The following is a 24,161-nucleotide window of genomic DNA, read 5'->3' on the forward strand; positions in this document are numbered from 1 at the left end:
TATTTATCAAAGAGCGTGAAGAGAGCCAGGAGTTTAGAGTACAGCTGACTGGAAGTAGAGTCGGAGGGCGGAGGTCCAGTTGGTCCAAGGGGCAGCTAATTCTGTAAAGTAAGAGGGGATGGAGGCTAGGGCAGTTGCATGCTCCTCCTGTAGGATGTGGGTGGTGAGGGATACCACTGGTGTCCCCGCTGACTATACCTGCGGGAAGTGCACCCAACTCCAGCTCCTCAGAGACCGTGTTAAGGTACTGGAGCTGGAGCTGGATGAACTTCGGATCATCCGGGAGGCAGAGGGGGTCATAGAGAAGAGTTACAGGGAGGTAGCCACACCAAAGGTACTGGACAAGAGTAGCTGGGTTACAGTCAGGGGAAAGAAAACTAACAGGCAGACAGTGCAGGGATCCCTCGTGGCCATTCCCCTTCAAAACAAGTATACCGTTTTGGATGCTGTTGGGGGGGATGACCTACCGGGGGAAGGCCCCAGCGGCCAGGTCTCTGGCACTGAGTCTGGCTCTGGGGATCAGAAGGGAAGGGGGGAGCATAGAAAAGCAATAGTAATAGGAGATTCAATGGTTAGGGGAATAGATAGGAGATTCTGTGGTTGCGAGCGAGACTCCCGAAAGGTATGTTGCCTCCCGGGTGCCAGGGCCAGGGATGTCTCTGATCGTGTCTTCAGGATCCTGAAGGGGGAGGGTGAGCAGCCAGAAGTCGTGGTGCACATTGGTACCAACGATGTAGGTAGGAAAAAGGGTGTGGAGGTAATAAACAAGTTTAGGGAGTTAGGCTGAAAGTTAAAGGCCAGGACAGACAGAGTTGTCATCTCTGGTTTGTTGCCGGTGCCACGTGATAGCGAGGCTAGGAATAGGGAGAGAGTGCAGTTGAACACGTGGCTGCAGGAATGGTGTAGGAGGGAGGGCTTCAGGTATTTGGATAATTGGAGCGCATTCTGGGGAAGGTGGGACCTGTACAAGCAGGACGGGTTGCATCTGAACCAGAGGGGCACCAATATCCTGGGAGGGAGGTTTTCTAGTACTCTTCGGGAGGGTTTAAACTAATTTGGCAGGGGAATGGGAACCGGATCTGTAGTCCAGCAACTAAGGTAGACGATAGTCAGGACTCCAAAGCACGTAGTGATGCAGTGGGGAAGGTAACAATGACAAAGAAGAGTACTTGCAGGCAAGGAGATGGGTTGAAGTGTGTATACTTTAATGCAAGAAGCATCAGGAATAAGGTGGGTGAACTTAAGGCATGGATCTGTACTTGGGACTACGATGTGGTGGCCATCACGGAAACTTGGATAGAAGAGGGGCAGAAATGGTTGTTGGAGGTCCCTGGTTATAGATGTTTCAACAAGATTAGGGAGGATGGTAAAAGAGGTGGGGGGGGTGGCATTGTTAATTAGAGATAGTGTAACAGCTGCAGAAAGGCAGTTCGAGGGGGATCTGCCTACTGAGGTAATATGGGTTGAAGTTAGAAATAGGAAAGGTGCAGTCACCTTGTTGGGAGTTTTCTATAGGCCCCCCAATAGCAGCAGAGATGTGGAGGAACAGATTGGGAAACAGATTTTGGAAAGGTGCAGAAGTCACAGGGTAGTAGTCATGGGCGACTTCAACTTCCCAAACATTGAGTGGAAACTCTTTAGATCAAATAGTTTGGATGGGGTAGTGTTTGTGCAGTGTGTCCAGGAAGCTTTTCTAACACAGTATGTAGATTGTCCGACCAGAGGGGAGGCCATATTGGATTTAGTACTTGGTAATGAACCAGGGCAGGTGATAGATTTGTTAGTGGGGGAGCATTTTGGAGGTAGTGACCACAATTCTGTGACTTTCACTTTAGTAATGGAGAGGGATAGGTGCGAGCAACAGGGCAAGGTTTATAATTGGGGGAAGGGTAAATACAATGCTGTCAGACAAGAATTGAAGTGCAGAAGTTGGGAACATAGGCTGTCAGGGAAGGACAAAAGTGAAATGTGGAACTTGTTCAAGGAACAGGTACTGCGTGTCTTTGATATGTATGTCCCTGTCAGGCAGGGAGGAGATGGTCGAGTGAGGAAACCATGGTTGACAAGAGAGGTTGAATGTCTTGTTAAGAGGAAGAAGGAGACTTATGTAAGGCTGAAGAAACAAGGTTCAGACAGGGCGCTGGAGGGATACAAGATAGCCAGGAGGGAACTGAAGAAAGGGATTAGGAGAGCTAAGAGAGGGCATGAAAAATCTTTGGCGGGTAGGATCAAGGAAAACCCCAAGGCCTTTTACACATATGTGAGAAATATGAGAATGACTAGAGCGAGGGTAGGTCCGATTAAGGACAGTAGCGGGAGATTGTGTATTGAGTCTGAAGAGATAGGAGAGGTCTTGAACAAGTATTTTTCTTCAGTATTTACAAACGAGAGGGGCCATATTGTTGGAGAGGACAGCGTGAAGCAGACTGATAAGCTTGAGGAGATACTTGTCAGGAAGGAAGATGTGTTGCGCGTTTTGAAAAACTTGAGGATAGACAAGTCCCCCGGGCCTGACGGGATATATCCAAGGATTCTATGGGAAGCAAGAAATGAAATTGCAGAGCCGTTGGCAATGATCTTTTTGTCCTCGCTGTCAACAGGGGTGGTACCAGAGGATTGGAGAGTGGCGAATGTCGTGCCCCTGTACAAAAAAGGGAATAGGGATAACCCTGGGAATTACAGACCAGTTAGTCTTACTTCGGTGGTAGGCAAAGTAATGGAAAGGGTACTGAGGGATAGGATTTCTGAGCATCTGGAAAGGCATTGCTTGATTAGGGATAGTCAGCACGGATTTGTGAGGGGTAGGTCTTGCCTTACAAGTCTTATTGAATTCTTTGAGGAGGTGACCAAGCATGTGGATGAAGGTAAAGCAGTGGATGTAGTGTACATGGATTTTAGTAAGGCATTTGATAAGGTTCCCCATGGTAGGCTTATGCAGAAAGTAAGGAGGCATGGGATAGTGGGAAATTTGGCCAGTTGGATAACAAACTGGCTAACCGATAGAAAACAGAGAGTGGTGGTGGATGGCAAATATTCAGCCTGGAGCCCAGTTATCAGTGGCGTACCGCAGGGATCAGTTCTGGGTCCTCTGCTGTTTGTGATTTTCATTAACAACTTGGATGAGGGAGTTGAAGGGTGGGTCAGTAAATTTGCAGATGATACGAAGATTGGTGGAGTTGTGGATAGTGAGGAGGGCTGTTGTCGGCTTCAAAGAGACATAGATAGAATGCAGAGCTGGGCTGAGAAGTGGCAGATGGAGTTTAACCCTGACAAGTGTGAGGTTGTCCATTTTGGAAGGACAAATATGAATGCGGAATACAGGGTTAATGGTAGGGTTCTTGGCAATGTGGAGGAGCAGAGAGATCTTGGGGTCTATGTTCATAGTTCTTTGAAAGTTGCCACTCAAGTGGATAGAGCTGTGAAGAAGGCCTATGGTGTGCTAGCGTTCATTAGCAGAGGGATTGAATTTAAGAGCCGTGAGGTGATGATGCAGCTGTACAAAACCTTGGTCAGGCCACATTTGGAGTACTGTGTGCAGTTCTGGTCACCTCATTTTAGGAAGGATGTGGAAGCTTTGGAAAAGGTGCAAAGGAGATTTACCAGGATGTTGCCTGGAATGGAGAGTAGGTCATACGAGGAAAGGTTGAGGGTGCTCGGCCTTTTCTCATTAGAACGGAGAAGGATGAGGGGCGACTTGATAGAGGTTTATAAGATGATCAGGGGAATAGATAGAGTAGACAGTCAGAGACTTTTTCCCCGGGTGGAACACACCATTACAAGGGGACATAAATTTAAGATAAATGGTGGAAGATATAGAGGGGATGTCAGAGGTAGGTTCTTTACCCAGAGAGTAGTGGGGGCATGGAATGCACTGCCTGTGGTAGTAGTTGAGTCGGAAAAGTTAGGGACCTTCAAGCGGCTATTGGATAGGTACTTGGATTAGGGTAGAATAATGGAGTGTAGGTTAACTTCTTAAGGGCAGCACGGTAGCATTGTGGATAGCACAATTGCTTCACAGCTCCAGGGTCCCAAGTTCGATTTCGACTTGGGTCACTGTCTGTGTGGAGTCTGCACATCCTCCCCGTGACTGCGTGGGTTTCCTCCGGGTACTCCGGTTTCCTCCCACAGTCCAAAGATGTGCAGGTTGGGTGGATTGGCCATGAAAAATTGTCCAAAATTCTATGATTAACCTAGGACAAAAGTTCGGCGCAACATCGTGGGCCGAAGGGCCTGTTCTGTGCTGTATTTCTCTATCTATCTAGCGTTCTGTGGGTCGGGGAGGGCTGCTACTACAGATGGGTCTAAGCTCAGAACCGTGAGCTTAACCTGCTCTCTCTTGTCCAGGCCGTACATGGTTGCCTGTTTTTTCACTTTCGCGAAAAATTGGGGGGGGTCTGCGGTGGGGAGAAACGGAGTGATTTTTTGACACGCGTCCCTGAGTTGGGTTACAGTTAAGGGGGTGGTGTAGGTGATATTGGGTGCGCCTTCTGTGGTCGCTTTCCTTTGGGTGGTGACTGGATTCATAGGTGCGGTAGCGATTTGATCTGCGGGGGGTTGGGGTGCTTTCCTTTTCTGCTGCGCTGCTGGCGCACATGTTCCTTGAACATAGCGCTGCGCTGTCTCACTTAATTCCTGCCAGTCTGGGGCATTCTCCTCATCTAGCTGCGTTCCAAAAGTACTTTGGAACCCATTCTGCACTGAAAGCAGAGATTGAAGCTCCGCAATCTGCTTCCTACACTTGGCATGATCCACTGTGCTTTGTCTTTGTTCTGTGGTGGCAGCATGGAGTGCTCTTAACGCTGCCTTAAGGTCAGAGCATTGCCTCTGCAATGCCTCTACCTGTTTTTCTGATTCTTCTCTTATCAGGACTGCACGTTGCACATCCTGATAGGCTTTTTCATACTGGGTCTGGGAACTGCTCAGATGGGCTAGACATGACTGATGTGCCCTCTTGGCATCATCTACCTCGCTACCCTTCTCTGCCAGCTTCCCTCTTAGTTCCATGTTTTCCTTTTCTATGTCCCTGACATCAACTTTGCTCATCCTATTTCTCTCTTCTAACTCTGCTCGGAGCGTCTGAACGACCTCCTCAGTGCCTTGCAACTGTGCCAAACAGGACACGATTGCCATCGGCTTGCGTGCTTTACCTAAATTCTTTTTATGAATTTGAGAGAGGTTCTCCCACCAAGTATGTCCTATACTTCCGGGACCTGTCTCCTCATTCATACTAAACTCGTTCCAAAGGGGCCATCCCTTTCCTTTCAGGTATTTGCGGAGTTCCAGCTCCCACACGGGACACTGACCTACTCGGCTACTGCTGGTCGCTGCGACCACAAACCGTTCTGGGTTCATGAGGCGTTCCATTGCCTGCATGGCCATTTTCTCTTTCTCTCTTAATTTAGGACAGGGGGTGTTGAGGTAATGTTTTACAAGACGGGTAAGGCTTTCGCTATGTTCCGCTTAAAAACTCCCGACAGTTCGTCGCAACAAAAAGCTCTCAGGTTTACCTTACAACCCTGTTAGTACGCATGCACAAAACACACTTCCGAATTATTTTTATTGGTTTGAACACCTTAATTACTTGTGATTTTTCCTTTTTCTTTACTCAGATTTCTAATTCAAATTTCTGGGTCCTCGACGGAGTGGGGGTGCCACTTGTAACCGCGTCCCGGCGGAGTCGCCACTAAATGTTGCTTGTTTTACTGGAGTGTGATTAACACGCCTCCGTTTAAAGGCCGTGTGCTTAACACTGCTATGGCTCTGTATGTGTAATTATGCTCAGAGTTGCCAGGTGCCGTATTGAGACACCGTCACAAGTATATCAAGGTCAGGTTCAAAGTAATAAATCCGTACACCGATTAGCAAGTCCAAACGATTGGTGTTTATTATAACAAATATAATAAATACACATGCATACGCTAAAGAGACTAACTTACTTCTAATACTAAACAACTAAATACTTATCTAGACAGGAACAGGCAAGGTCAGGGAACAAGGCCTTCGTCCCGTTCTTGGTCTGCAACTTTCTGATTCGTAAAGTTGTCAAGATCTAGCAAGGTCTGGATCACGTAGCGATCGTTGTATTGGCACTTACAGTTCGATGGCTGAGGCTCAACGGCTGGCGATGAAACTGGAGTCAGGATGCGATGTAACAAGTCTGGGCCGGAGCAAAACAACAGACTTGGGCCGGAGCAAGCAAGCAGACCGAACCATGTGCGGGGTCTACTCTTATAGGCCCTAGAAGTCCGTGCCCCCTTGGGGCGGTTCTTTCACCTGCCAGGTATCGATTGGGTCTCTCCCAATCGATATCTTCCAAACTCCCCAATCTGAGGGTCGTTCCTCGATGGGTGGGGCGGTCCCTACGGCTCTTTGTGTTGGTTGCTGTGGCGCCATTCTGTCTGGGCGTCTACGGAAAAGTATCCATTGATACTTAAATGTTTCTATTGTGCGGGGTCTGGATCTGGATCACCTCATTACTATGCAGATCTGTTTCCCATTTGCACCTTTGGCTGAAACTCTGCACCTGGCCAGAAACTGGTTTCTGTACGTGCAGAATGCAAATTAGTCTTCTGCAAGCTGCTTGTCCTCACTAAGACTGTTTTTCCGTGCAACCTTAGCAGTTCTCCATTTTGTAGCCCAGTGTCCATCTTAGATGGCTACAGGTTGCACAGAGAATCCATGGGAGTGATGGGAAAGAAAGGCTTTATGTAAGACAACATGGGTGACAGTTTTGTGCCAGTTGTTGCATGTGGAGGGTAGGGCTTAGGAATGTGATAAATAGGACATTGAGTCTAATAGTAAGGAAAGTGTGGATAAGGGTTTCACTGGTGTGGGAATAATGTATTGACATAGATGTGCAAGTAAAGTATACGATCTTGGTACCCCACAAGATTAGGGATATTTAAGCTGTGGAAAGGGTTTAGAGGAGGGCTACAAGATAAATTCCCAGTTTAAAGCTCCTCAGTTTCCCAGATAGACTCAGCAAGCTAGATTTCTATACTTAAAAGAAGCAGATGTGAGTCAATTTGATTGAGGCTTCTGAAGGTCTGAAGGACGGTATTGTATTTATATAAACCTATTATTTCAGCTGTATAGGCTAGGGAGGACTTTACGTCATGGTTACAAGTTATAGCAGACCTAGACTGGATATTAGGAGATGCATCCTTGAAGAGAGACCCAAACCAATTGCTGAATTTGGTCAGTTCATAAAAGAGGTAGGTGTGCTGTACTACAAATCAGTGATTTACAGGACTAGGTTTGATCACCCAAAGGGATCAGAGAGGAAATTTACAGTTTCCCTCCCTTCTAGTTGGTCTGTGGTTTTATCTGGTTTTAGCCAATTCCAGACATTTACATGGCTCTGGGTGGCCTGGGCAGTATGTATCTTGTGATGCATAAGATGCATACACCTGTGCGAGACAGGATGAATGGATCTTTTCCTGAACCTTAGTTTTGTACGATTGTATTGGTTTTATACAGTTAATTCTACAAGGGGAAGGGAATAGGTGCGGAATAGTGTTTTGTGCAGTTTGTGTGAAGGAGAAATGGAGTAGGGGTACAAAGTAAGAGTAGTAAGGAAAGATGCAGCAACAGGCACCAGAATGTGGCAACTAAGGGCTTTTCATAGTAATTTCACTGCAGTATTAATGTAAGCCTACTTGCGGCAATAAAGATTATTATTATTGTCACCTGAGTCATCTAAAGTCAGCAGTTCTTAGCTACTTTTGTGTGGAGATGTAGAATTCCTGTTGGAATGCCTGTCCTTTTAAAAGTACGCCAAAGAGCTTCTGCTCTGGATCGCCGGTCAGACTTTGTACATGTGTTTATGTAACCATATTTTATAGTATTCATTGTATTGTTTCCAAAATAGTATGTTACAAATATAGACACTGAAAAGCCTATTACTGAACAGAAAACGCACCATTCCACTGAGAATGACAATCTGGAGAGATGCTTTTGTTGTGCCTTTCACTTGTAACTGAGCTGTACTGAGATATTTTTCTTTTCCTTACATCTCTGGTGCTCAGCACAACGGATGGCAAAGTCTGTTCATGTGATCCATTAGTCGCCTTCAGGTGACTTCGTTTGTCATGTGACTACTAATTGCCTTTCTACTTGCACCAGTGCTTCTCCTATTCAGCAGGTTGCTCACAATTAACCTTTGTTTTTATTTACCAAATTTAGTGTTTTGTAAAATATTAGGAAAATGAACGTTAAGTTGGGTAGCAATAAGATGTTGTTCACCTGGAAAAGGGCACTTTGAACCATTAGGTAATAGGTTTTACGATCGTGATTATGAAAGAAGGAATTGTAAAATCGGGCAGATTGTCAGTGAGAGTACCGAAGATCGCAGGTCGACTTTTGAAGTTTCAAAGAATCATTCCCAGAATCGAGTGTTGACTTTTACGGCAAGTATAAAATGTGACACCCCCCCCCCCCCATCAGTGTTGGTGCAGGAGAGCCAGTTTATTTTTGACCCTTGCCATGTGCAGTCTTACTGTGTGGGCCTGTTTTAAACCCCTGTGTACTTTCTTGCCGACACGGCCTGTATCTCAAGCGCCGATTTATAAGGCGGGTATAAACCTAAAAATGTATCTCTGAGGTGAACAAATTGATGCCAACTCCTAAGGCGAGTATAGCCCTAAACATGCACTCAATAGTTAGAAATGAGGGTGGGCGGGGGGGGAGAGAGGGGGGCTCAACTTATACACTGAGTATAGGCCTAAACATACATTTTAGCACTGAAAAAATGGGTAATCGTGTATGTCAGGTCAACCTGTATGCCGTGTTCTGTAGTATTTTGTTTCTGTAATATTTTTTGTAATTTTCAACAGAACAGGCCAGCTTTGAAACATTTTAAGTAGGATTCTATCAAGTAACCATAAATCTGGGAATCCTGTGTATAGACCAAACTCTTTTTTTAAAAGCACATTCTAATATTAGTAAAACAATTGGATTCGTACGGCAATAGATTTTCAGAAATTTTCCATTGTGCTACTAGAATAAAAGCAAATTACTGTCGGTGTTGGAAATCCTGAAATGCAAACAGAAAATGCCAGAAATACTCAATAGGGAAGGCAACATCTGTGGAGAAACAAATAGTTAAACATTATAAATCAAACTTGTGTAATAGAATGGCTTGGTTGTCATACCCCAGCTTTCACACACTCATCCAGTGAAAGGTTTATTCTTTCAAGAGGAATGTCTAAAGTACCTCATTTTACTTGGACATAACTTGTGCGGAAAAGGTTACCTTTGTCAGCACTTTGTATGAATACTTAGTTTCATAGCAAATGCTAAATAAAATGCATGCATGCTTTGCTAGCAGATGAGGGGGGGAGGGGGGGGGGGGGGGGGGGGGTAACCTGGCATTAGACTTTTGTAATCATTTTAGTGCCTGTATTGTCCTGGATCTCTGTATCTGTTGAATTTTATTGCAATAGTCTACTTAAAGTCAAATTAATTTTATAGAATTGTGCATTTTTAAATAGGAGATAGGGTGGAGGTATGGGCTTGGGTAGGGTGCTCTTTCCAATAGCCGGTGCAGACTCGATGGGCTGAATGGCCTCCTTCTGCACTGTAAAAAAAATAAAAACATTCTATAAAATCCTTCCTATTTTGTTATGCTTATGACACTGCATACTTTAAGTGTTGTCATCCCTTTAATATAAGAGATAAGTAATACAAGTTTGAAAATCTATGCAGAGTTCCAGGTGGTGTGAGGGTAACTCTGATAGATAGCTTGAGGGATAGGAAAAGATCAGCTGGAGGTACCTTGTCAAAGTGGTTGGTTATCCCTTCCTGTCAAAGTTTTGGTGAGATTGCTATTAATTTAGCCATTCTGGGCCTTCTGACCCTGGACCTGTTGAATACGCGGGTGCTGTGGTTATCTGGCAGCAAGCTTGCATTGCCTTGAATGTATGAATTTATTTTTGGGATAGAGCCTCAATCTCCATTGATATGATAGGATGTTCTGTTCTTGTTTCAGTAAAAGGTGCAGCAGAGGGCTGGAAAAAAAAGAAATCCGGAGGGAGTAATGAGATCACAGTGGAAAATCAGGAGATACAGTGTGCAGGTTTAGGGGCTTTTTTTTCCTGTCAGTTTGTGTTGGAAGGATGAACCTCACCTAGGGGCATACAGAAAAAAGACAAGGAAAGCTCAGTGACGTTCAACCTAGCTGTTATACAGTGATCCTTGTGCATCACTCTTCTCCCATCACTCTTCTCCCATCACGTGTGATGCTAACTCTGGCATAAGTAGTCCCGGGAGGTCACAGTTACCCAAAACGTATTGGTAAACACTCCGCCTAATTTCCCTGGTGGGCCCTGATATTCTAGCCGGTGCCCTGAGGAGGGCGACACTGTACAAAGGTAGAAAGATCTATTTACATTTAGTGTGTTAATTCTAAAGAACAAAGACTTCCTGTCCCGCTTTACCTGTCAGTAACAGAATCATTTTGTCACCACTGTTGCAACTTATTACATTTTCCATTTCTTCTTTCTGTATAGTTGTAGTTTAAAAATAAATTATTTCATGGACGTGGGTGTCACTGGCCAGGCTAGTGTTCATTGCTCTTGAGCAGGTGATGCTGAGCTGCTGCCTTGAAATACTGCAGTCCATCAGGTATCATTACGCCCACAGTGCTGTTAAGATATTTCCCCATCCTATTTAGGAGGAAAGCAAATTACTGCGAATGCTAGCATCTGAAACAAAAGAAACCTGCTGGAAAATCTCAGCAGGTCTGGCCGCATCTGTAGGCAGAGGAAAGAGCTAACGTTTCAAGTCCAATGACTCTTTGTCAAAGCCAACAGACGGAGAAAGTGGGAAATATTTATACTGTGGAGTGAGAATGAAAGATGAGTCATAGCCACAGAAACCAAGGGAAAAGAGTGCTAATGGTAGTCCCCAGAGAGAGCAAAAGGTGTGAGAGGCCAAATAGCAGAGAAACTAACATCAGAGGCTAAACTGTGACAGATGGAGATGTGGGGAGATGGGAAGAGGGAAGCAAAGAGGAGAAGGGGGAAGCCAAGTGGAGAAGGGGTAAGGAAAGGTGGATAAGATTGGGGGAGGGGTTAAATATATATTAAGAAAGACACCTTAAGGTTGTGAATGTAGCCCAATTCATCACGCAAACCATCCTGTCGTCCATCGACTCTGTCTACAATTCCCGCTGCCTCGGGAAGGCAGCCAGCATAATTAAGGACCCAGGCACCCTGCGGACATACTCTCTTCCACCTTCTTCCATCAGGAAAAAGATACCAAAGTTTGAGGTCACGTACCAAACTATTCAAGAATGTATTCTTCCCTACTGCCATCAGAATTTTGAATGGACCTACCTCGTATTAAGTTGATCTTTTCTCTACACCTTGCCATAACTGTAACATTATATTCTGCAGTCTCTCCTTCCTTCCCTATGTACGGTATGCATTGTTGTACAGCATGCAAGAAACAATACGTTTCACTGTATACTAATACATGTGACAACAATAAATCAAATCAAATCAAAATCAAAACACCTTCATGCACTCTTGGAGCCCCATTTATACTTTTCTGGAGATAGGGGGTCAAAACTCTGCAGGAAATAATAATCTGGGGCATTCTTTTAAGAAAGTAGTACAATATAAATGTGTGTTATTGATTGTACTTCATCTGTGGAAGGGACGGTCTTTATAGAATTTTTCCCTCCGTAATTCCATGTTTTCTTGTGTTACTAGAAATAAGGTGAAGTTTTGACTTAACAAAAATGGAAAATCAGATGTTTGAATCAAAAGAAGAACGCACATTCCAGTACCAGGACTCATTACCTCCATTACCTGTTCCCCCTCTTGAGGAATCCTTGATGAAATATTTAGATGCAGGTACAGTGTCATCTTTCATAGTTTACGTAGTTTTATTTCTGTCTCTGTACAGCAGTTGAATGGCTTTTGTGGTGAAAAAAGGAACTATCTTTTCATGTCAACATCTCTTAAAGACCAGACTCACTAAAGTTGTCGTACATGTAGCAGTAACTATATAGTGTACTCGGCACTAAACCAAACATACTTGATCTGGTTGTTGGCAGAGAGTCAATTGCCAATTCATAGCTTCAAATCTATCTCTGCTGACTGCTTTCTGTCACACAGTTCTGAGGACCACTGCAGGTTTTTCCCACTTTGCTTCTGCTATTCTAACCCACACTATTCTACTTGCCCATTGCCTGTATGTTAGGCATGCAATTGATCCTCAGCCCACCAGTTTCAATATCGATGCAAAGGAATAGTTAGATCTTAATACGTTTGAGTAAATGTCTTTTGATTAATTCATTTTGTTCTTCATAGATTGGACTGATCAAATTTTGATTTTTGCTTCCAAGTGTAGGGTTTTAATCTTTTCCTGCAACCCCCCCCCCCCACCATTTTCAGTCTTGCATCTTTTGTCACAGCAATAGTGACTTGCTGTTGTCAAGTTCCACAGATACCTGTGGTTTTTGCATAGCTCAATTCTGCCTCTAAGTATGGATGGTGAATGTAATCAGGTTGTTTAACCACATTCGTAACCCTGCTTGATGCTATCTCTGCTTACAGTAATTAATAATCACTTATTGTCCCAAGTACCAAGGCTTAGCACAGTGGGCTAAACAGCTGGCTTGTAATGCAGAATAAGGCCAGCAGCATGGGTTCAATTCCCGTACCGGCCTCCCCGAACAGGCGCCGGAATGTGGCGACTAGGGGCTTTTCACAGTAACTTCATTGAAGCATATGTGTGACAATAAGAGATTATAATAATTAAAGTAGAATTTGGTAAGAAGGGTTTCTGCTCTTTACTGTCACCAGAAATTAGATTTTTACTATTGCAGTTGCATCTATATTGCAAGAGTATTGAGTCTCCGATGAGACTCTTGTCCCTCCTACTGCAGGGGCAGGTTTAGCACAGGGCTAAATCGCTGGCTTTGAAAGCAGACCAAGGCAGGCCAGCAGCACGTTTCAATTCCCGTACCAGCCTCCTCTAATAGGCGCCGGAATGTGGCGACTAGGGGCTTTTCACAGAAACTTCATTTGAAGCCTACTTGTGACAATAAGCGATTTTCATTTTCATTTCATTTCACTTCCCTGCAAGGCAAACATTTATATTTTGAGTTTCCCTGTAGTGGTGAATAGGGAGTTTTTCTCTCCCGGAGAACCAGTACTAGCGTGTGATCTTCTACAAGAGATAATCAGAAAACTAGTAATTAATACAAGGTGTGGAGTGACACTTTTGTCATCAATTTTAATGTTTATAAAGATTTGAATTTTTTTTTCTAAATGGTTATTCACTCACAACAGAAAAAGGATGGCAGAAATAAATTTGATTTGGCAGTGTTTTCATGATTATATATTGCAATATTTGGTATTGAACAGCTCTTCCAAGCTGCAATAATGTTTTGTTTTCTTGGACTCTTCAATTTTGGCATATGGGAGATGTTGACTATTGTACATTCTTGAATTTTCTCATGTTTTGTTTAATTTCATAGACAGTAGCTGATCATACAGAATGGGGTATTGCCACAGGCTGTGGCACCATTTTTGAGCTCTGGTGACTTATTTTATTTCTCCAGTTCTGCTTTTTTGATTTGTATCATTAGACCTCGTGTGTTCCGGCTTTAAGGTTTGATCCCTTTGTTTTAATGTTCATCTGTGAGCTCAATTAGATATTGATACAGTGCTAAGAATTCTGTGCCAGAGTATTATGTGTAAATTTTCATTTGATTGTTTTTATCTACTCCAGTAATCTATCTTACATTCACACTGTGCAATATTTGACCTATGGAAACTGTTCAATTATTAAGAAAAGGTTCCTGGATCTCTAGGATCCTTCAGAATTCAGAATCGTACCTTTATGGTTGCAATGTCCGCACATTTCTCAATAATGTAATGTTTTATGCTGCAATATCAGTGAAAACCTGTTATAGTAGGCTTGTCAATATTATTTAGTTGTAATTATACAGTTGAATTTTTTAAAAATTGTTTTAGTGAAGCCATTTTTGAATGAAGAAGAACTTCAAAGGAGTACAGAAATTATTAAAACATTTGGACAAGGGATTGGTAAACAGCTACATCAAAAACTTCTGGAGAGGGCCAAAGTTAGGAGAAACTGGGTAAGCAGGAGCACAGATGCTGTTGGCATTAATATGATAATGAAGTAGTGTAGTTGGTTTACTTTCTGGTTGTCTGTCTACAGATTTGGACATAGTTGCGTTGCTTACATTTTTGAAAGGTTTTCTATTTTAATTCTTGCATATTCCTGCAGTTAAAAGTCATTTTTGTCCATTCCATCCCTGTTTTCTCTTTCCCTTGCATCATCTATACATGAAAAGGTGATTGATCTTCCGGGGCTATGTCTATTTTTTCATGATTGCTAGGAAGCATGTGAGATCAGCACGAGTGTTGACCTTTCTTTGATTCTACTCCTCAATGATATGGTTGAAATCCAGCTCTCTTTTCTGTGGCATCGTTCTCTCCATCACATTCCCATGCATATTTTATTTCACCAATTTCCACGAATCTACTTTTATTTCCAAGTCTTCCATTTTCACATACCAGGAGTGGCACTGGTACAAGATTGGACTTACAAGATAGAAGCATGGGTTGATACTGCAGCTGACCACAAACTTTGAGAATAATTTTACCCAGGGATTTCGCAACAAGGAAGCTATGTACTGCTGACCTTATCATTCAGTTGGATGGGGACAAGTGATGTTTGGTGGTATCAAGCCCAAACCTGAAACCTTTGTCATCCATAATTGTGGTACCTCACCTAGACATTTTGTGCATTCTTTATTTGCACAGAAATAAAACCTTTGAGAAATTGGTACTGAAGTGACGTTGAAGTTGTTTAATTGTAATCGATATTGCATTTATTATATTACAATTTTCAATATTTGAAAGATCTTTTTTATTTCTGGGGAATCCTTGACTAATGCAAGATGGACTTTAAAGCTCTGACAAGCGCTGTAATGTCTTGAACTGGTACTTTTAAGTACAATAATTTGATCAATTTAGAAATTACTTGTGGCTTCTGCATAAAATGCTGGAATGTTCTTCAGATACCTGTACAGTTTCAGATCATTTCCAAGTAATTGGTATTGGATATTGCTTTCTTGTGTGAATACATTACGTTTATTTTGGATTTTATAAGCACATGACCACTATTGTTCTGTATCTTTCGATCAGCTTGAGGAATGGTGGCTCACCAGTGGCTATCTGGATGTCCGAATGCCATCAATGTTGAATGTAAACTTTGGAGGTCCTGCGCCCTATTTAGAACATTATTGGCCACCAAAAGAAGGCACACAGCTTGAGCGATCTGCTATAGCTGTATTCTACATGCTGCAGTTTTGGAAACTACTTAGAAAGTAAGGTGAATTATATGTAATTGAGAAATGCAAAACATCTTTTACTGAAATTTAATAAGGAAAATAATGTTTAATCCCATTTTCAAATTAAACCTTTTGGATTTTGATGGTGATTTGGATTCAGTTTTTCTGATTTGGAACTAAACTGTTCCATCACTAAAGCTTGCAGTATGTACTCTGTGCCTGAAACACAAGGTGCATATTCAGTGCCTTTATCAGATTTAGTGGAGGTTCATCTAACTTCCTAATTTTGATCTCAAACACTGCTCTGAGTATCTTTAGACATTATAGAAATTATCAAGGGATAGCCTATATTATCTTTATTAAAAGCACATTGCTACTCTGTGGACGTTCAGGCCCTCTCGGACTCTTATTGCCACTCCACTCCTACTTTTCTACTTTGTAGTCTTTTCGATCCCGTCCCACCTGACCGTCTGACTCAGGGCAGACAAGAACTGAGAGGGCGACGTGCTCCTGAGGCCCTCAGTCGAGCCCTGCTGAATCGGAGGCAAGGGTGCCACACCCTTTTTTAATGACACCGGGGAGGGGTAGGGTCGGTGTGGGGATCAGTCGGGGCTAATTGTGTAGTCAGGGATTGGGGGGAGGGGCAGCTGGAGTCCCATGGGGGGCTGTTGTGAGTCTGCACAATAGTTACCGAGAAACACAAAGTGATTTTAATTCTCCTAACTTTTTCTGGGCAACTATTGATGAAAGACATTCAGAACCATTCGAAGTTTGTAATTTAAATTGCATTCTCGGATGGATCCCAGTACATGGCATTTACCCACTGGAACTTTGTACTTCCTGCCAATTGCCTTGCAAACCTCACCTGGGTACCTCCAGGATGAATTCCCGCACTCATCTTTGAGCTACCCGCAGTTGCACTGTCCTGGAGCTCAGAGTATACAGCCTGTATTTTTTGTTAAATAATGGAATTCATATGTTGTTAAATGTCTATCCTAGGACAAAATATCATGGCAGCCAGTGTATGTTTACAGTATATTATTGGTATATCGGGAAATGATAAATTGATTTTGGTGAAACAGGATAAGCATATATTGATTTGGGAATCTCACGATCACCATGCTGATAATCTGATATGGGACTTTATTGTTAACTGTTTAGTGCTGGGCACAAGTCTTATAACGTTGTCTTCTTTTTGTCAGTGCAGTTTTTTATGCGCAATGCTAGATGAGAAAAATAATCAGCATCTTTGTTTGCCTTTAGACAGCGCTTGACTGTACACAAAACTGGCAGTGTGCCATTGGACATGGACCAGTTTCGTGCATTGTACTGTACCTGCAAAGTACCTGGAATAACCAGAGATTCCCTTGTCAGCTACTTTAAGACCGGTAATTATTTTATTATAAGCAACCGATACAAAAGCAAGTAAGGATCAAATACTATCTATTATACATATAAAAGCAGAGAGTGGTCTCAGGGTGCCAAAGGTACAGCGTTTATAGGTGACACTATGAATGTATTGTTACATGGCAAATAAAGAAAAATGGGACGCCACCCAAGGTTAAATGCCACCTGCAAAAACTGAACTTTCATAATGCTCATGCACTGTATTCTGTTCCAAAGATGTGAACTATTCTCAGCAAGCTGATAATTATTTGTGAACTTTGTAAAGGCACCATTACAAATCTGTGTTAATGAAAACCCCAGTACCATGGACAAACAATGTGAATGTTTCTCGTAATGAAACATGAGAGAAGATGAAAGACTGTTCCGAAATATCGTATTGGATAGCAAAGTGAACACAAACCTATCTGAACTCCTTCCCTAAACTGCACGCTTCAAACTCCCAAAAAGTACTCCACCATGCCCAACCCGAACAGTAGAGAGGTTGAGCAGGGACAAAGCCTGCCTTGCGAACACTGCACTGAGTATCCACTAAAGCAATGAAGATTCTGGCCAGATCAATCAACTATGATCCAAAACAAGCCTTCATTAATAGAATTTTTAAAAAAGTTATTTAAGAAATATTCAGGACTAGCTGTGAAATTTCAATAGGGAATAAGACGATTCGGAACAGAGTGTTAACAGGAAGAAACTGGAGAAAGTAGAGGAGAAAGTAGAAAACGGGAAGTAGACCAGAATGCAACTCTGAAAAACTAATTCGAGTGGTGAGCCTAATGTAAAAAAACTTATTTTAAATTCAAATGGAAATAGCTACGTTGTGTTTTAAATCTGGCATTCCGAATTTGTCGTTTTAATACAAAATACAGTTGAGACATTGGATTGTCTAACAGAAACCATGATGGAAGCAAAATTCATAATAGCTTTTTAAAGGGTGTGGGTAAATATTTGAAAAAAGACAATTTTAGTAGGAATGGGAAAAGGGCAGACATTGATAAATGGATACCCTTTTCTGAGATGTGAAAATGAGGCAACCGCACAAATGCAGCTCTTAGCAATTTCACTGTCGTGCTATATTTTTTTTGCAAGTTTAGACTTCTTGTTGTGGAGTGTTGCTTTATGAAAACAGTAATGCTTTTTTGATGTTTTTTATCTTTGATGAATGAATTATTAATGCTGGAACTATTCTGTTTCATCTCTCTCTAGAAGCCGAAGGGCCTTGTCCCTCCCATTTAATAGTTCTCTGTCGTGGGCGAGTATTTACCTTTGATGCCATGTATGAGCATAATATCTTAACTCCACCAGAGCTTTGCAGGTGTTTATTTGCTTTTTCTTATTGCACAATAGATGCAGTTTAATGGAGCTGCCACAAACTGTTGTTTCAACTTTTAAAACACATATATTAAACTGTGTATGTTCGCAAGAATAAAGCTCAGAAGAAAGACAATGTAACACCCGTAGCACAATCTTTTATTTACAGTGTAAAGAGAAGATGTAAAAGTTTTGATTTAAAAAAAAAGATATTATCTACTTTCACTATTGAACACCATCTGCTTTATTCTTTCACAGGCTGTGGGTGTGACTGGTAGGCCAGCATTTGTTGCCCATCCCTGTTGATCCTTGAAAAGGTGGTGATGAGCTGCTGTTTTGAACCACTGCAGTCCATGTAGTGTAGGTACACCCACAGTGTTGTTAGGGAGGGAGGGAGCTTTAGGATATTGCGATAGTGATGGAATGAGGTATAGTTTCAGGATGGTGTGTGACCTGGAGGAGAGTTGTTCCCAATGTGTTCCCATGTGGTGTTCCCATGCGTCTGCTGCCTGGTAGAAGTTGCAGGTTTAGAAGGTGCTATTGAAGGTGGTAGGGGGTCACAGGTTTGTAAGGTGCTGTCGAAGAAGCCTTGGTGAGTTGCTACATTGCATCCAGTAGATGGTACTTGTTGTGATGTGATGACCTGACCCTTTAAGGAAAGCGTATCTTAAACTACTGCAAATGATTACACACCTCAACAGGATGTGGTGTATTAGTCCCATGACAAGTTGTCAGTCTGCAAGCAGCAGTAGTAAAGATCAGATATACCATAGAACAAAGAACAAAGAAAAGTACAGCACTGGAGCAGGCCCTCCAAGCCCACGCCGACCATGCTGCCCGTCTAAATTAAAATCTTCTACACTTCCAGGGTTCGTATCCCTCTATTGCCATCCTGTTCCTGTATTTCTCAAGATGCCCCTTAAACGTCACTATCATCTCCCCTTCCACCACCTCCTCCGGCAGCAAGTTCCAGGCACCCAGTACCCTCTGTGTATAAAACTTGCCTTGTACCTCTCCTCTAAACCTTGCCCCTCGCACCTTAAACCTATACCCCCTAGTAATTGACCCCTCTACCCTGGGAAAAAGTCTATGACTATCCTTAGGCTCTCTCGGGTAACTCTATCTGTATAGTTTATCTTCAAATAAAGAACCCACATAATTTTTTCACTAAACCTTGTGTATGATTGGCACATATACGTTAAAGAGAAGAACCTAACAATACACACTGCTGCCACTAGATGTCAGTAACGGAGGTGTGCATGTTTATGGGGAGCCAATCTAGCAGTCCACTTTGTCCTGGATGGTGTTGAGTTTATTGCTTATTATCGGAATTGCACTTGTCCAGGAAAGTGGAGAATATTCCATTGCACCACTGACTTGTGCCTTGTAGATAATGGACAGGCTTTGGAATGTCAGAAGATGAGCTATTTGCCACAGGTTCCCAGCCTCTGACCTGCTCTTGTCGCCACTTTATTTATATGGCTGATCCATTTCCGTTGCTGGTTAATGGTAACCCCTAGGATGTTGATAGTTCATGATCTAGCGACGCTAATTTTCTTTTCTTTATTCTTCGGTGGGATATGGACTTCGCTGGAAAAGTTTGCATTTTCATCCATCCCTAATTGCCTTTAAGATGGAGTGAACCATATTGTTGTGGATCTGGATTCACTTGTAAGCCAGACCTGACAAATGGCATAAGAACTAGGAGCAGGAGTAGGCCATCTGGCCCCTCGAGCCTGCTCCGCCATTCAATGAGATCATGGCTGATCTTGTGGACTCAGCTCCACCTTCCAGCCCAAACAGCATAACCCTTAATCCCTTTATTCTTCAAAATACTATCTATCTTTATCTTAAAAACATTTAATGAAGGGGCCTCTACTTCTTCACTGGGCAAGGAATTCCATAGATTCACAACCCTTTGGGTGAAGAAGTTCCTCCTAAACTCAGTCCTAAATCTACTTCCCCTTATTTTGAGGCTATGCCCCCTAGTTCTGCTTTTATCGGCCAGTGGAAACAACCTGCCCGCATCTATCCTATCTATTCCCTTCATAATTTTATTTGTTTTTATAAGATCCCCCCTCATCCTTCTAAATTCCAACGAGTACAGTCCCAGTCTACTCGACCTCTCCTCGTAATCCAACCCCTTCAGATCTGGGATTAACCTAGTGAATCTCCTCTGCACACTCTCCAGTGCCAGTACGTCCTTTCTCAAGTAAGGAGACCAAAACTGAACACAATACTCCAGGTGTTGCCTCACTAACACCTTATACAATTGCAGCCTAACCTCCCTAGTCTTAAACTCCATCCCTCTCGCAATGAAGGACAAAATTCCATTTGCCTTCTTAATCACCGGTTGCACCTGTAAACCAACTTTTTGCGACTCATGCACTAGCACACCCAGGTCTCTCTGCACAGCAGCATGATTTAATATTTTATCATTTAAATAATAATCCCGTTTGCTGTTATTCCTACCAAAATGGATAACCTTACATTTGTCAACATTGTATTCCATCTGCCAGACCCTAGCCCATTCACTTAACCTATCCAAATCCCTCTGCAGACATCCAGTATCCTCTGCACTTTTCGCTTTACCACTCATCTTAGTGTTATCTGCAAACTTGGACACATTGCCCTTGGTCCCCAACTCCAAATCATCTATGTAAATTGTGAACAATTGTGGGCCCAACATGGATCCCTGAGGGACACCACTAGCTACTGATTGCCAACCAGAGAAACATCCATTAATCCCCACTCTTTCCTTTCTATTAATTAAGCAATCCTCTATCCATGCTACTACTTTACCCTTAATGCCATGCATCTTTATCTTATGCAGCAACCTTTTGTGTGGCACCTTGTCAAAGGCTTTCTGGAAATCCAGATATACCACATCCTTTGGCTCCCCATTATCTACTGCACTGCTAATGTCCTCAAAAATTTCCACTAAATTAGTTAGGCACGACCTGCCCTTTATGAACCCATGCTGTGTCTGCCTAATGGGACAATTTCTATCCAGATGCCTCGCTATTTCTTCCTTGATGATAGATTCCAGCATCTCCCCTACTACTGAAGTTAAGCTCACTGGCCTATAATTACCCGCTCTCTGCCTACCTCCTTTTTTAAACAGGAGTGTCACGTTTGCTAACTTCCAATCCGCCGGGACCACCCCAGAGTCTAGTGAATTTTGGTAAATGATCACTAGTGCATTTGCAATTTCCCTAGCCGTCTCTTTTAGCACTCTGGGATGCATTCCATCAGGACCAGGAGACTTGTCTACCTTTAGCTCCATTAGCTTGCCCATCACTACCTCCTTAGTCATAACAATCTTCTCAAGGTCCTCATCTGTCATAGCCTCATTTCTATCAGTCACTGGCATGTTATTGTGTCTTCCACTGTGAAGACCGATCCAAAAAACCTGTTCAGTTCCTCAGCCATTTCCTCATCTCTCATTATTAAAACTCCCTTCTCATCTTCTAAAGGACCAATATTTACCTTAGCCACTCTTTTTTGTTTTATATATTTATAGAAACGTTTACTATCTGTTTTTATGTTCTGAGCAAGTTAGTCTCATAATCTATTTTACTCTTCTTTATAGCTTTTTTTAGTAGCTTTCTGTTGCCCCCCTAAAGATTTCCCAGTCCTCTAGTCTCCCACTAATCTTTGCCACGTTGTATGCTTTTTCCTTCAATTTGATACTCTCCCTTATTTCCTTAGATATCCACTGTCGATTTTCCCTCTTTCTACCGTCCTTCCTTTTTGTTGGTATAAACCTTTGCTGAGCACTGTGAAAAATCGCTTGGAAGGTTCTGCACTGTTCCTCAACTGTTCCACCATAAAGTCTTTGCTCCCAGTCTACCTTAGCTAGTTCTTCTCTCATCCCATTGTAATCTCCTTTGTTTAAGCACAAAACACAAGTATTTGATTAAGGCATATTTCCTTCCTAAAAGACATTAGTGAACCAGATGAGTTTTCATGACAATTGTTGATAGTTTTGTGGTCACCATCACTGAGATTTTATTTAATTAACTGAATCTAATTTTTTTTCAAATAAATTTAGAATACCCAATTTTTTTTCCCCAATTAAGGGGTAATTTAGTGTGGCCAATCCACCTATCCTGCACACCTTTTTGGGTTGTAGGGGTGAGACCCACGCAGACACAGGGAAAATATGCAAACTCCACACGAATAGTGAGCAGGGCTTGGATTGAACCAGGTCCTTGACGCCTTGAGGCAGCAGTGCTGACCATTGCACCACTGTGCTGCCGCCTACTGAATCTAAATTCTGCAAGTTGCCAAGGTGTGATTTGAACCCGTGTCCTCAGAGCATTAGTGTGGGCCTGTGGATTATTAATCCAGTGACATTACCACTATGCCACAATCTTTGAGTTAGGTATGACTGCAGCCCGTGGAGAGTTTCCCCCCACTTCCCATTGACTTCAATCTAATTATGTTTCCTAGAATGATACTTGAACAAACAATGCTCCCTATCATTCCTAACTCTTCAGATACTGAAGGAGTCCATGATCATATGCAGAAATAACTGGACAAGATTACCATTGTGTAATTTCTCAACATTCTCCAATTACTATTGACCAGAAACTTGGTCAGCCATATGAATACCTGTACTGTGCCTACAAGAGCAGGTCAGAGGCTGGAAATTCTGTGATGAGTAACACACCTGACACCCCAAAGCGTTCCCACCATCTCAAAGGTACAAGTCAGAAGAGATTTAGAATTCTCTCCACTTGCTTGGATGAGTATAGCTCCAACAACATTCACACCATTCCGGACAAAGCATCTCGCTTGATCAACATTCCATCCATTTAATCACCGTTTAAACACTCTCTCCACCAGTGCTATACGATGACTGCAGTGTGTAAACCTACAAAATACTCAGCAGCAACTCACTAAGGCTCCTTTTACGGCACCTTCTTAAGCCACAAGACCTACCAACTAGAAGGGCAAAGGTAGCAGGTAGGATAGGAACACCACTGCTTGTAATTTACCTTACAAGACATGCACCACCTTGACTTCATAATCACAGAATGGTTAAAGCACAGAAGGAGGCCATTGTACCTGGTGTGTCCATGCTCTTATCTGCCTTTGCCCCACTGCCTTGAAAAAAAATTTCCACTTCAGATAATTATCCATTTCTCCTCTGAAGGCTTGGATTCATATTGCACCTTTTCTACTCAGCGTCAAAATCCTGGAATCACCTCTTTGACAACTCTGTGGCTGTACCGACACAAAGTGGACTGCAGCGGTTGAAACAAGTGGCTCGCTAACACCTTTTTGAATCAATTGGGGATGGGCAATAAATACTGGCGATGCTCATATCTCATAGATGAATTTTTAAAAGAAGGACATGGGAAGTACGTCCAATTTAAGATGGGTGAATTCAGTATCAAATCTGGTATAGAAGGGGAAATAAAGACTACCGTTAGCCTCCATGCTATTTTGAAAGCTAATTATAGGTCATTAGACATCAAATTTGCAACTCTAAAGAAACTCCATAGAAATACGTAGGTGTTACAACCTGGAAACAGGCTGAACCTGTGTTGGAATTTATCTGCCATATGAGAAAGTAGTCTTCTACATGATTATTTGCCTTGTTCGCATAGTCATAGAGTTTTACAGCACGGAAAGGGGTACTTCGGCCCATCGCGTCCACGCTAGTGTTTGAATATTTGCAACTTATGTTTTTTAATTATGTAATAAAAAAGCAGTGGAATTGGACATAATCCCTCTCGCATGAATAAATGTGGGGCTGGAATCTCCGTTTCAGCGGCTAAGTGCCGCCTCAAACAGAATTCGCGGGCGTTTTATGACCCGATAATCGGTGCCGAACCTTAACCGATTCCGGGACTGGTGAGGAGATAGCAGTGGCGCCGGGTGTAACCCCCAGTTCCCACGCCATAAACAGCCGGAGAATGGCCAGGTCTCTGGCTGCACATGCGTACGGCGATGACCTGCAGCGGTCGCGGCGTACAACATAGTGCCAGCCGTGCGCGGACCCGATCCGCCACCTGCGACCTCCTAGGCCACCTCCCACCAGTCCCCCCAGCCCTCGCTGAAGCCCCCCTCAGCCAGCGGCACGGATCCCGGCCGAGTGTGGCGG

At 42.9% G+C, this 24,161-nt stretch overlaps 1 protein-coding gene across 2 annotated transcripts in view; it reads left to right on the forward strand.

Annotated features, from left to right (window-relative positions):
- Nucleotides 1-24,161, forward strand: part of crot (carnitine O-octanoyltransferase) — a 62,900-nt gene that overhangs the window by 13,148 nt on the left and 25,591 nt on the right. Inside the window, exons 1-6 of one of the 2 annotated variants that reach the window (XM_038797968.1) lie at nucleotides 8,144-8,408; nucleotides 11,715-11,858; nucleotides 13,989-14,113; nucleotides 15,189-15,370; nucleotides 16,598-16,722; nucleotides 17,942-18,050. In XM_038797968.1, coding sequence (XP_038653896.1) covers nucleotides 11,744-11,858; nucleotides 13,989-14,113; nucleotides 15,189-15,370; nucleotides 16,598-16,722; nucleotides 17,942-18,050 — 656 coding nt within the window. In that variant the 5' untranslated portion in view covers nucleotides 8,144-8,408; nucleotides 11,715-11,743. Of the gene's footprint in view, nucleotides 1-8,143; nucleotides 8,409-11,714; nucleotides 11,859-13,988; nucleotides 14,114-15,188; nucleotides 15,371-16,597; nucleotides 16,723-17,941; nucleotides 18,051-24,161 lie in introns of those variants that run through there. The other variant, XM_038797966.1, reaches the window with a different exon arrangement.

Source organism: Scyliorhinus canicula, chromosome 5, assembly GCF_902713615.1.
Source record: "Scyliorhinus canicula chromosome 5, sScyCan1.1, whole genome shotgun sequence".
Taxonomy (NCBI): domain Eukaryota; kingdom Metazoa; phylum Chordata; class Chondrichthyes; order Carcharhiniformes; family Scyliorhinidae; genus Scyliorhinus; species Scyliorhinus canicula.